Raw genomic sequence first — 12,402 nt, 5'->3', positions numbered from 1 at the left:
CTGATGTACAAACTGTTGGAAAGTGGCATTGGGGGGAAAACCTATGACATCATAAAATCAATGTACACTAACAACAAATGCGCAGTCAAAATAGGCGAAAAGCACACATACTTTTTCCCCCAAAGCCGTGGAGTTAGACAGGGATGCAGCCTGAGTCCAACACTCTTCAACATATATATCAACGAATTAGCAAAAACGCTAGAACAATCTACAGCTCCAGGCATCCTCTTGGCAAACACAGAAATCAAATGCTTACTTTACGCAGATGACCTGCTGCTGCTGTCCCCAACCAAGGAAGGACTACAGCAGCAACTCGATCTCCTAGACAAATTCTCCCAGACATGGGCCCTGACAGTGAACCTAACCAAGACTAAAATCATGATATTTCAAAAAAGGCCCAGCCGCCAAAACCACCAATTTTTCCTAAATACAATCCCACTAGAACAAACTAAAAACTATACCTACCTTGGCCTAAACATCAGCAGCACAGGGAACTACAACCAAGCTGTAAAGGACCTGAGAGACAAGGCAAGAAGGGCATTCTATGCCATCAAAAGAAACATCAAAATAGACATCCCAATTAAAACATGGCTTAAAATACTGGACTCTGTGATAGAACCAATTTCCCTCTATGGTTGCGAGATCTGGGGACCATTAGCAAACCATGACCTTGAAAAATGGGATAAACACCAAACCGAGACCCTACACACAGAATTCTGCAAATCCATTCTCCGTACCCAGCGAAAAACACCAAATAATGCATGCAGGGCAGAATTAGGACGATACCCACTCATAATCAAAATAAAAAAGAGAGCACTTAAGTTCTACAACCACCTAAAAGAAAGTGACCTAGATGCACTCCATAACAAGGCACTCACACACAGTGAAACTCTAGAGAGATGCCCCCTCAGCCAGCTGGCCCTGGAACTCCGGGCACAAACACAAACAGAGCCACGAGATAGAAAACCCATTGGACTAAACCAAATTATAAAACAGCAAAAGGAAAACTATCTGACACACTGGAAAGTGGCAACACAAAAGCAGAGTAAACTAGAATGCTATCTGGCCCTAAACAGAGAATACACAGTGGCAGAATACCTGAGCACTGTGACCGACCCAAAACAAAGAAAAATCTTAACTAGGTACAGACTCAGTGAGCACAGTCTCGCGATCGAGAAAGGCCGTCATAGGCAGACCTGTATCCCGAGAGAAGACAGACTATGCACCCACTGCACACTAAATGAAGTGGAAACCGAGCTACACTTCCTAACCATCTGTCCATTGTACCAAGACATCAGAGACACATACTTCCCACAGATTACAACCACACACGGAGATTTTGAAAACATGACCAATGACAAAAAACTCCCATATCTGCTGGGCGAAGTACAACAATGTGCAAACACAGCAGCAAGATTTGTGAGTTGCTGTGATAGGAGAAGGATATCAAATGGAACACAACCACCGTAAAGACTAATCATTGTGTATATGCCTGCACTATACCTGCATCGAGTGATCTTGAACATAGAAGTTGATCTATTGAAGAATCTGACAAAGTACATAATTTTTGTTTTTGTTTTGATTGTATTGCTGTATTGTTGTACTGTTCTTTCTGCTTTGGCAATGTAAACGTATGTTTTCTCATGCCAATAAAGCCCTTTGAATTGAATTGAATTGAATTGTGTGTGTGTGCACGTGCGTGCGTGCATGCTAATGAGGGTGTGAATCCCTGCAGCATGACACTTTTATGTTTATCTCATTTTTACGTGAGGACGACTCTAAAAAACAGTTTTTTCTGATAAACCAATGCTTCTATATCAGTGGGATTTGAGTTAAAAAAACGTTCGCTCTGAAAGATTTGCACCACATTTTCATTGTTTTTCAAAGATAGCAGATCTACAAGCTCATAGCGCGGCACTTGGTGCCGCGCTATGAGCTTGTATAGAGCTGCTGTTTTTCAATAGCTAAAGTATAACATATGGAACATTTGAAGCAGGTGGGTAGAGACAATGACACGAATAGAATAGCTTTATTTTTATTATTTTATTATTTTTTATCTACATTTTTGACAGACACGTGTTAATACAAAATGAATAAACATAATCCATAAGGACATTGTGGTGCTTGTGCAACAGTGTGGAGGGTTAAAAAAAAAAAGCACAACTTTTAAATTGTTCAGTGTCATTTGCTGTTATATTCACTTCACTTGCAGTCTTGTAAAATGCATCCATCCATTGGATCACTATTTATTATCTATCTATTAGGACCACTCAGTTTCATTGCATTAGGCCACACAGACCCCCGGCCCATTATATCTCTCTGGGATATACACCGTCAAAAAAAAGGTCCTCGGTGTTATTGTAACTCACAGAGTGTGCAAATAGAACCAAGCCTCAAGCCAAGCTTCTGTCGGCACACCATGCCTTCTTATTAATATAATAATCAGCTCTTTTATTATAACAGTGGATAAGCTGCTACTGTACAGTATATCATGGGTTGTTGTCGGGCCAGGAACCTCTTATCTCCATATTATAACTTTCTTTTGTACAGTAACAGTTCTGGACATATGAGGTTTCCACCCGACAGAGACGATATTACATATTAATATGCGTACATAATCTTAAATATGTACAAAACATAGATATGGCTATACAACAATTACGCAAGTACTTGAGACATTGTTATACTTGAAAGTGCTCATCATTTAAACTTTAAAGTGATGAGCACTTTTCAAGTATAATACTTTTACATTTTAAAGTATCATTACTGATGGAGACTATGTTGTTTGTGTTGTCACCCATTTAGCGGAAAGATGCTTTAGAGGAAAACCACTGTAGCTGCTGGTGTGAAATTCCGTGAAAATCAGTCTACCTGAAAAAAAAAAAAAAACGTTTGACCAATTGAATGCCTGACATGCAACACAATACAAAAAGGTTTATCACCAGTCCATATTCCATGGAATCTGCATGTGCTCATGTGGCATGCGGACATTGTGATGGAAATCACGGTGCGCTGCCCGTCATTGCAGTGAAATAATGACCCTTACTGGGTTGGCTGTTATTTTTGGTCAGCGAAGGAGGAGAGGTGTGAGAATGCTCACTTCCTCTGAGGCCGCCCGTTTGGCGCTGGTCCAGGCCCGGACCACCACACAGCAGCGGAGGGAAAGAATGTTCTGACCCCTCAATGAGTGAGGTCAGAACACTCTTTCTGACGTGGAGTTTTATCAGGACCGTGTTAAGTTATGCTCTCTCAGGCACGGTCAATCTATTGGCATACAGTCATATTTCTGTGCGGGGAACATTAGGCGCTTCCCAGGGAAAGAGGGGTGCATTGTCTTGAATGCTGTACAACATCTTTATTCTTCAGTGTTTTACAATGCCTGCAGGGCACATATCTTTGTTTTTTTTTGTTTTTTAATGCAGTGGGATACAACAGTATTGAACCCATATTGATGCTAGCAATTGGTAACTGGAGCAGTGGGCCCCTGGGAAGTGGGAACATATTTTTATTATTATTATTATTAAAAATATATATGATTTTTTCTTTTCTTTTCTTTTTTTTTTTTACAAATGAGGGGCCAAATATTCTACATAAAAAGTGTTTTATTAAATTTAAGGCCGGATTTTCTACAAAATGCTACAAATTGATACAAAACCCGTGATAGCCAGTCATTTTGGGGATAATCAAGTTGAAAGGTGAATCTAGGTCTGTTAGTGACACACCGTGCATATTAAAATTATGTGTACGGTATCCAATTTTATTTTTACATTAAAAGAAATGGCCTGTCTATCCGTAAGCGTCCCACCTTCCCTAAATCACAGCCTGACTCGAGAGTAGAAATAACAGACAATACCTGAGCAGTCATGGTTCAATATTGGTACAGGTCAGTATAAAGGACCCTCTGAGGTGTGTGCGTGCGTGTGTGTGTGCGTGCGCGCACAGGCATGCATGCTCGCCCACCCAGACAAGGCTCAACAAACACGGCAGACCTTCTGTCCTTGAACAAGGTCTCACGTCTGGGGTCTGGCAAGCACTCGTCCACTCCAGAATGAAGCCTGGCATGATGGAAGTGATCCAACTAGCAATAGAATACAAGTTTAGAGAAGCGACTTCCTGAAACATGAATGGTCTTTCTTGAGATTTAGAGATTTAAATTTTTTGCTTTATTCCATGTGACCTCCATCCTCTCTGCCTTGCGTGGTTCTCGCGGTGCTGCGCTTGCTCCCTATAGTCCCTATTAACACAGCGAGAAGCGCCTGGAGTTGATGTTTCACCTTGGTGCGTATAACACTAACCTCGCGTCACCAGGCTTTCCACCTCAGAAGAAAGCGTGGTTCCGTGTTACTAAATTGCTGCGTGATCCAGGTCGGGATGCGGATGATATCGTCACGTCATGTTGTAGTCATTGTTTTGTATAGTCATCAGGCCGGAAACCGTCTAAAACCAGAACATCCTTTCCCTCAAACCGGAAGAATTATATACCTTCCCATTATAAAAGCCTTGCAGTGTAGTGCGAGTCGCGCTTTTAATGGGTTTAGAGGGTTTAGAGGGCCTGATGACTACAAAACAATGACTACAACATGACGCGGCGATATCATCCGCTCCCGAACCGGATCATAAACCCACGAAAAGGAAAGCTGCCCAGTCTAACACAGCGAGAAGCGCCTGGAGTTGATGTTCATCTTGGTGAGGCCCAGGTGCTTGAGGGGCGTGGACAGGGCGAAGGCGGCCTTCATGGGGATGTCGCAGAGCAGGTCGGACTCCTCGCCGCACTCCTCCAGCTCGTAGGTGGCGTCGTCCAGCATCTCCTTGTGCCGGTGGCACACCTGCTCCACCTTGATGCGGTAGATCTCGGTGCGCAGGCGGATCAGCTGGCGCGCCAGCCGGTTGTCCTGCATCTGCATCTCCCTCTGGAGGGAGAGGAAATACGGGAATGAATGATATACATAATAATAATAGTTGTGTCACCTTTAGTGTGGTTGTTTGCCGGGGGCTGTCGGCCAAGTGCATTTACCCAGTGAAGTGACAATTGAATGACTTTCAAGACCTTTTTTTATACTTGAAAAAAGACCATTGCTACTATATCGCCTGGGCTGTGGCTCAGCGGTCCAGGCACCTTGGCCGGTGGCCCGGGTCTGGCAGTGTGCCGCGGGTTCGACTCCCGTTCCCGACGGCCTTTACTGCATGTCACCCCCCCCCCATCTCTCTCCCCATTTTCCTGTCAGCCTACTTTCTGTCCCTCTATAAGAAATATAAAATAAAGGCGAAATCTGCAAAATAAATCATTAAAAAGAAATATATAATAATATAGAAAGAGGAGAAAAAGGCCGATCTATACAAGCTTGTGGTCAAGGTGAAAGCCACTCATCGCCAACTATACTGCCCCACATGATCGTTCGCCCTGGGGGTCCTCGGACCCCACCTTGAGAACCACTACTTAAACGGGTATAACAGTCAGAGTCAAATGAACTCTCCGGAGGTCACTGTAGTGTAAGTGTCATTTTGACGCATGCATGCCATATCGGTAGTGAGGTAGCCTCTATTTCTTATCTCGTCTTTTTTGTTGTCGACGTGAAATGGCTGACGTTTCTATCTACCGCAGTGGGGTCAGACCGCATTAAGAACACACGTCCACTCCGTACTCTTTCAATGAGTGTCATTGTGTGTTTTTAGGATGCAGACATGGTAATGAGGTAAGTCATGCATACTCTTGTCAGCCATGGCATTCATGCACAGGCTGGTAGAATTGAGCGCATGAGGGTGAGCGACTACTGACTCACCCGCGTATGTATGTATGCGGCCAGGCAGGCATCTCAGGATATATACATAATAGTTAAACCACTGTTGGCCAAACAATGGGTCGGGACCCACTCGTGGGTCGCGGACACTTTTCTATATTATGGGTCACAACTCACGACGAGTAAATATCTATAATAATAATCCCCCACAAATGAAAAAAATTAAGAAAAAAAAGTTCAATGAATTTTCAAAAATAATTCCTGGGCAGACTGGACAGAATTTCTCTTTTGGTTCTCGAGCACCAGTGTAGTAAACATAGTACTCTAGTGAAGGCAACAGCGGAGCATGTGCACAGTAAATTCCTGCAATTTAACCCTGACTGCCTGACAGTGTGCAAATGGAACAACATGGACCCTTACATCATGCAATCATTTTGTTCCATCTTTACACTCTCAAGAGTTGGAAATGGCTCTCTCATGTATATCAAAAAGTATTAGTGCAGACCGGGATACCCCCCCCATTTGAAAAGAGAATATTTCTCTGTTGTTGGACCTAGATTTTGTAGGCTAGAATTCTACAACTGCTGTCCACCAGTGACATCATCATTAGACAGATTTTTTTTAAACAAGATTTTCATTATCGTGAGAACAATGGCTTCAGTTTCTATTAGCTTGTATTCCCCATCGATGATGTCACTGGAGGACCGTTTCTGAACTGCCCACAGACCGAGTAGGAAAAAATTTGCACCATTTCTTCATGATCATTACTAGTGAGGACCTATTAGGCTATATGAAGATAGGTTGAAAAGTGGTGAAGTGGTCCTTTAAAGTTAAACCGTATACCCACCCAGGCCCAGTCAACTGCACTCACCAGTTCTTTTCTAAGAAAGTCCAGGGCGTCATCGATCGTGTCGAAGCCACAGATGTTGCGTACGACCAATTCTTGGTTCTCGTCTCTTAAAACCACTGGCACGTTGACAGCAGCAGCATCTTTCTGTCCGCAGGAGGAGGACTCCGCAGCGCCGTCTCCCCCCTCCTGCTGCTGCTCCGGACAGTCAGATTCCTCCGTCTTGATGTTCTTCCACGGCGTGCTCTGGACTCGCTCCTGCCACTCCAGGTAGGACGGTCTGCGCGTCTGCAGCTTCAGCTTCTCCGTGAGCGCCTTGACGCTGTCCAGGTCCTGGTCCTCGGCCTCTCCCTCGGAGCTGGTGCAGTCGTCTCCTCCGAACTCTTTAAAATCCATCGCGAAGTTTGTTTACGTTACGATTTCACGAAGTTATACTGTAACGTGAGGCTGCGCGCAAAACGGTCTTCTTGGACTTGGCTGTGCGTTCAGTGCGCCTTCTGGAGGTCTGGTGCAGCGCAACGGATCCTTAACTTTATTTATAGGGAGATGAGGAGCAGTTGAGTGACCGCCCATATCTCTCCAGCGGAGTCAAGCCTACTTTATGCCTCCCTGTTATGTTGTAACAGACGGTGTCTTCTGGAGGTATTGGGGGTTGGTTTAATTAAATGTGCTGCTGCTTGGTGGCAAATGAAATGGCAATAATAAACCGTATTTAATGTGTGTTTTCTATATGCAGCAAAGCTGTCAAATATTTGTAGTGGAATAAGAAGTGCAATATTTGCAATTAATTGCTCTGAGTTGCTCTTGGCTGAATGGATAGCCTGCAAATTTGTCTATATATAAATGAAAATACTCAAGTAAAGTAAAAGGACTCACCGCAACTGCTCAGGTTTCATGTAGGATAATTATTTCAGTTCACTCATATTCACTTATCCATGAATAAAGTCACGTATGCTGAATTCTGTAAACGGTTTGGCTGAAATAAAATTGAAATACTATATTGTTCCTGTTAACTTTCATACAAGTCATATTTTTTTGTGAATTACCTTTGGGTTCGAACTCGAAGTGAAACTGTTATGATGCTGTCTACTAGGCTGTAGCCAATTTATTATAACTTAAAAGTCAGTTTCCACGGCCTACCCCCCAGTGTTGAGGAAATGCTGCCACTCTGTGGTCTAATGTCATACTGCAGGCGGCCAGGCATCCATGAATCCGCTGCAACAAGTGAATCCAATTATGTGATTGATTGATTGATTTAAATATTTATTAACAGTTTGTAGAATTTACAGTACATTTTAAGCACAAACTCAATACAAAGACTGTTAACTGTGACCCAATTAAGCATTACACTTGTTTACAACAGGGTCCACATTGTTCAATTCATCAAAACATTTAGAGACATACAAACATTTAGAGACATACAAATAGACATTTCTATGTAGCTAAAGAACAGAACAGGAATTCATCATATAGGAAGCAAAAAAGGGAAAAGATACATTATACAGTGAGGAGAAATGGGGGTGGGGGGGGGGGGATTCAGATTTACAGAGGCCAGTTTCGAATTGCAGCCATCCGTAGGTGCCCTTTGAGAGCGGTTTTGAAGGAGTCAAGGGATTCACATGTCTTAATGACTGTTGGTAGGGCGTTCCACATTTTGGTGGCATAGGAGCGAAAATAATTTAGTCCCTTGTTTGTGCCGAATCTGGGTTGTACATGGTTTGTTGCACTCCCTCTGGTGTTGTGGGTGTGGACTTCGTTTACATTAAGGAAGTATTTAGACAGGTACATGGGTATCTTGGTGGTGTATCGAATCTTGTGGACCAGACCCATTGCAAGATGCTGCAAACTGCAAACACGTGTGTAGCAAGATTTGTGAAGCGTTGCGATAAAAGGTTGGATTAATGGAATACAATGAATGGAGTAAGCCTATGTATTATTACCTATAGACCTACTGCACATATTTTAATCTGAGTTTTATTTTTGTATAGCCTACTATTTAAATAGTTTTGAGGGGGAAAAAATGCTGCTGTACAAAAGTGACTGCAAAAGATTGGTGCCATTTGTTTAAAAAAGCTTTATACCCTGTAGGCCCTATGGGGATCGAGCTATAGGCTATATGACATTCAACTGTTTTTATTATATTTTGAGACTTAATTGCTTTGGCAATGTAAAGGTATGTTTTCTCATAAATAAAGCTCTCATAAATAAAGCTCATTTGAATTGAATGAACTGCCACGGTGTGTGCGTGTGCTTGTGTGTGTGCGTGTGTTTGTGTGTGTGTATCATGTATGTATACTATGGTGACATATTTATGGTGGTAGATATATGTGCACACTGCACACGCACGAGGGCACGAGCGCGCACAGAAGAGAGAGAGAGAGAGTGAGAGAGGGGGGGGGGAGGAGAGAGAGATTGTGGAGAAAAAACAAAGAAAGCATTGCTTCATTGTGACAGCAGGAGGTCGCTAGAAGCCTGTGCCCAGAGCTGTCGTTATTCTGAGGAAACAGAAATACTTCCTTGTCTAGTTGTCTTCTGCTTTAGTTGCCTGAAGATGTCTCTTTATTCTTTAATACTTCTTTCCACCAGCTAAGCGTTTTGAAGGTGTATAAAACCAGAATGCAACGAGCGTCTGTTCTATAGACTATTTATAGGATCTTATCAGTTGAACAAACAGGAGCAGCAGCAACATCAGGTTTACTGGACTGGAGTAGAGTGTATGAGTGGAGTGGAAGGGGAAGGGCTACATGGAACTTTCTCAAGATCTTTTATTTTCGGTTTTAAACAGTCAGTCAGTCAGTGCGTCCTCACTCAGTCCTCTCCAGTTCTATGACAGGCAGCTTTTACGCACGTGCCACGCGCGCACACACGCACGAACGCACACACGCACACACACGACACAGACACACAGACACAGACACACAGAGAGAGAGAGAAGTTTCTCTACCAGTTCCACGGAAGACATTTCAGCAGCAGAACTCAACGCACCCAGACGGTGTGTTAACTTGCTGTAGGTTAAAGTGTTATTATTATGGAGTTTTCGGAGCACATCAAGACTGCCAACGTGGAGGACGTGGTCCTGCGGCTGCCCTTCCAGCCGCCGGCCAGAGGCACGCTGTGCATCACCGGTCACCATCTCCTGTTCTCTGTAAGTATACATTTCGAGGATGTTGATTGTTGTCACTACTTCTGTCATTTTACTCCAAGTACATTTTGAATTCCAGACGTTTCTGGAAAAGTATAAGAAATGCAGTGGCGTGCACAGACATTTAGAGGGGCAGGTGCTCAAGTGAAAAAAGGGCACCTTGTGCAGCGCATTTTGGGGCGGGAACCCATTTTGGTGCTTTAGCTATTGAAAAATAGCAGATCTACAAGCTCATAGCGCGCAGTGGCGCGCTACGAGCTTGTAGGTCTGCTATTTTACTTTAATCGAAGAACCACTGACATAGAAACATAGCTTTAGATTGTGGGGGCCTAAATAATATAGTAGAAGCGTTTTTTTTATCAAGATTTGATCAATGTCACCATGGTCCACACACTACAAATTAAGAAAAAAATAGTTTTCTTTTTTAGTTTTCTTTTTTAAGAGCAAAATTGCCAAAAGGGCAGGGGGTGCTCTAGCACCCCCTAGTGTCTATCTGTGCACGCCACTGAAGAAATGTGAGTATAGGCGGCTTACGTTTTCCACCGTGCACTGGCTGTTGGTTCCTTCTGACTCGCATCATGCCAGGACAGGGAGGCGGACTGCTGCCGACGGAGACAGGTCCTGCTGCTGCTCAGGAACATCGATGCCATCGAGAAGAGGTGAGTGAGACTGTAAGAGTATAGCCTCGATACCCAGGCTTTCATTTAGTAAGAGTTTGACTGAGGTGGTGGTAAAAAACGATCAAGTGTTAAGAGCTTCGATCCATCCTTCTCATCATCATCATGATGATATCCGGGGTTTCTTCTTTTTGTATTTATTTTAATTACTATAAATGATGATAATGGTCATTATCATGTTAGCCTCCAACTTCTTGTTTATGCCCCCAAAATGACTGCATGTTTTCTAGCAATTTGTAGCAGTTGTAGAAATATTAGAGCCTTAGAATTGTCAAATGTTTAAGCATATTCTAATCATGTATACTTAAAAACATTTTCAAAATATTACCATTTTCAACATTTTGTCAGATGTCCCTAGTGCCCACCCTATACGCCGGTCTGATTATGTATAGGCCTACTGTATATGATTAATGTTAACTTATAAATTGTGTGTACACTGTCTGTAGGGCTGAGTCTGATCTTGCCTAATCTTGTCTACTCTAAATGTCCCTTTGAAAAATCTAAAAACGGAACTTATTGTAATTAATAAAAATGTTATTTTCTACAATAGCTTATAGCCTATCTATGGTAGTGTAGTATCTATTGTAGGCCTATAACATAGCCTGGCCTTAGGCCTACTACTAGTTTTTAATAGGCCTACATTACTATATACAGTAACTACTAGCACTTCGAGGTTGGAGGTCCCTACTATACTCTCATTGAGAAATGTAGACAATAGTGTAGATGTGTATCTTCAAGTACATACTGCATTGATGCTCATATGTGTACCTCCCCTGGTCAAGTGGGTATTGCATCGTGGATGAGTGGTAGGAATTGGGGTTCGAATCGCAGGTAAGACATTATGGAATGGATTGCTGCCTTAATTTTACGGTCCATGTCTACACTCTGATCTATAAATTGACACAGAGGACTGGAGCCTTTTGGACTAATCCACTAATTCGACAATGAACTAATCGACAGCTAATCAAAACGAAAGCTGACGGGACTGTTCCGTGATTGCGGTGCAGGTGCTTCTTTGGGTGTGTGATTAATGTCTAATCTTCTCTCTCTAACCAGCGTGGAAAACCTTTTGGGCTATTCCGATGTCCTCTCTAAAGCAGGCCAGAGTCAAAGGTTGGGCATAATTCAAGTTGCTGTGTGGATTAAAAGGAAACTGGTGTGTTGCTTCATGTCTCGTCCCCGCAGCACTGGAGCTGCCTAAAGTATAGTGTACAATCTGTGTCTTTTCATAATGCTGCTGCATTGCATTGCAGACTTCCTGCTCTCTCTCTCTCTCTCTCTCTCTCTCTCTCTCTCTCTCTCTCTCTCTCTCTCTCTCTCTCTAGACATCTTTGCTTCATGCATTGCATACTGTACATCTACATACAGCTACATCGCGTTGACCCAAAGCAGTGGTTTTCAACCCTTTTCATATCAAGGTCCATTATTTATTCGCCGTTTGAGCCATGCACTTTTGATGACATATAGCCTCTCAGACCCACAACATTGAATATTCTGCCGTTGTTGAAATCGGATTTTGACCACAATTCCCATGCTGCAGCCTATTGATGTTGGGTATACCATTAGGGCAGAAAACGGGCAAACGCTGATCAAAATAACTATTCTTCTGCGTTCTCTAATCGTGACTTCTTGTGAATTAACAAGAAGTCACCGGCTCCAACACATATACTATAGTACTAGAAAAACACATACAGTACCTCGCTCCCACGCATACTGTATACATGTACTACTGTGTACAGTAGCTCCCACGCATACTGTATACATGTACTACTGTGTACAGTAGCTCCCACGCATACTGTATACATGTACTACTGTGTACAGTAGCTCCCACGCATACTGTATACAACATGTACTACTGTGTACAGGCCAGTTGACTCGGCTGCTTGTTTTTCCTGCTACTGTACAACTGAACATGTGTGATATGTGTGATATGAGACTGGGAGGGGCAGCGGAAGGGGAGCATTGTTCCTCACAGCTTTAATACGATTTGTGATGGTG

The 12,402-nt window shown here is 43.0% G+C and overlaps 2 protein-coding genes across 3 annotated transcripts in view; one reads left to right on the top strand and one right to left on the bottom strand.

Moving 5' to 3' along the window:
- Nucleotides 1-2,081: 2,081 nt before the first annotated feature.
- On the bottom strand, nucleotides 2,082-7,068 carry fam167b (family with sequence similarity 167 member B). 2 transcript variants are annotated; one of them, XR_014570880.1, is made up of 3 exons: nucleotides 6,610-7,068; nucleotides 3,990-4,910; nucleotides 2,082-2,871 (listed from the first exon to the last, which is right to left on the bottom strand). XR_014570880.1 is itself a non-coding variant. In XM_083792535.1 (2 exons), the coding sequence occupies exons 1-2, from the start codon at nucleotides 6,979-6,981 to the stop codon at nucleotides 4,647-4,649; spliced, it is 636 nt and encodes a 211-aa protein (XP_083648661.1). In that variant the 5' UTR covers nucleotides 6,982-7,068; the 3' UTR covers nucleotides 2,082-4,646. The 2 variants fall into 2 exon arrangements, 1 of the variants encoding a protein (XP_083648661.1); XM_083792535.1 differs by having other exon boundaries at nucleotides 2,082-4,910.
- Nucleotides 7,069-9,546: 2,478 nt separating this feature from the next.
- Nucleotides 9,547-12,402, top strand: part of LOC310878550 (myotubularin-related protein 9) — a 17,594-nt gene continuing 14,738 nt past the window's right edge. The window contains exons 1-2 of the mRNA XM_083792887.1: nucleotides 9,547-9,730; nucleotides 10,313-10,386. Of these exons, the coding sequence (XP_083649013.1) occupies nucleotides 9,614-9,730; nucleotides 10,313-10,386 (191 nt within the window). The 5' untranslated portion in view covers nucleotides 9,547-9,613. The remainder of the gene's footprint in view (nucleotides 9,731-10,312; nucleotides 10,387-12,402) is intronic.

This window comes from Protomyctophum parallelum, assembly GCF_964188405.1.
Source record: "Protomyctophum parallelum genome assembly, chromosome: 20".
NCBI classification, from domain to species: domain Eukaryota; kingdom Metazoa; phylum Chordata; class Actinopteri; order Myctophiformes; family Myctophidae; genus Protomyctophum; species Protomyctophum parallelum.
Note: the sequence above shows the minus strand (reverse complement) of the source record. Positions and strands in the feature narration are given on the sequence as shown.

Coding starts and splice junctions, on each gene's coding strand:
- fam167b (XM_083792535.1), bottom strand. CDS start 6,981: ATGGATTTTAAAGAGTTCGGAGGAGACGACTGCACCAGCTCCGAGGGA. Junction 4,911..6,609: donor ACTTTCTTAGAAAAGAACTG/GTGAGTGCAGTT, acceptor CTCTCCCTCCAG/AGGGAGATGCAGATGCAGGA.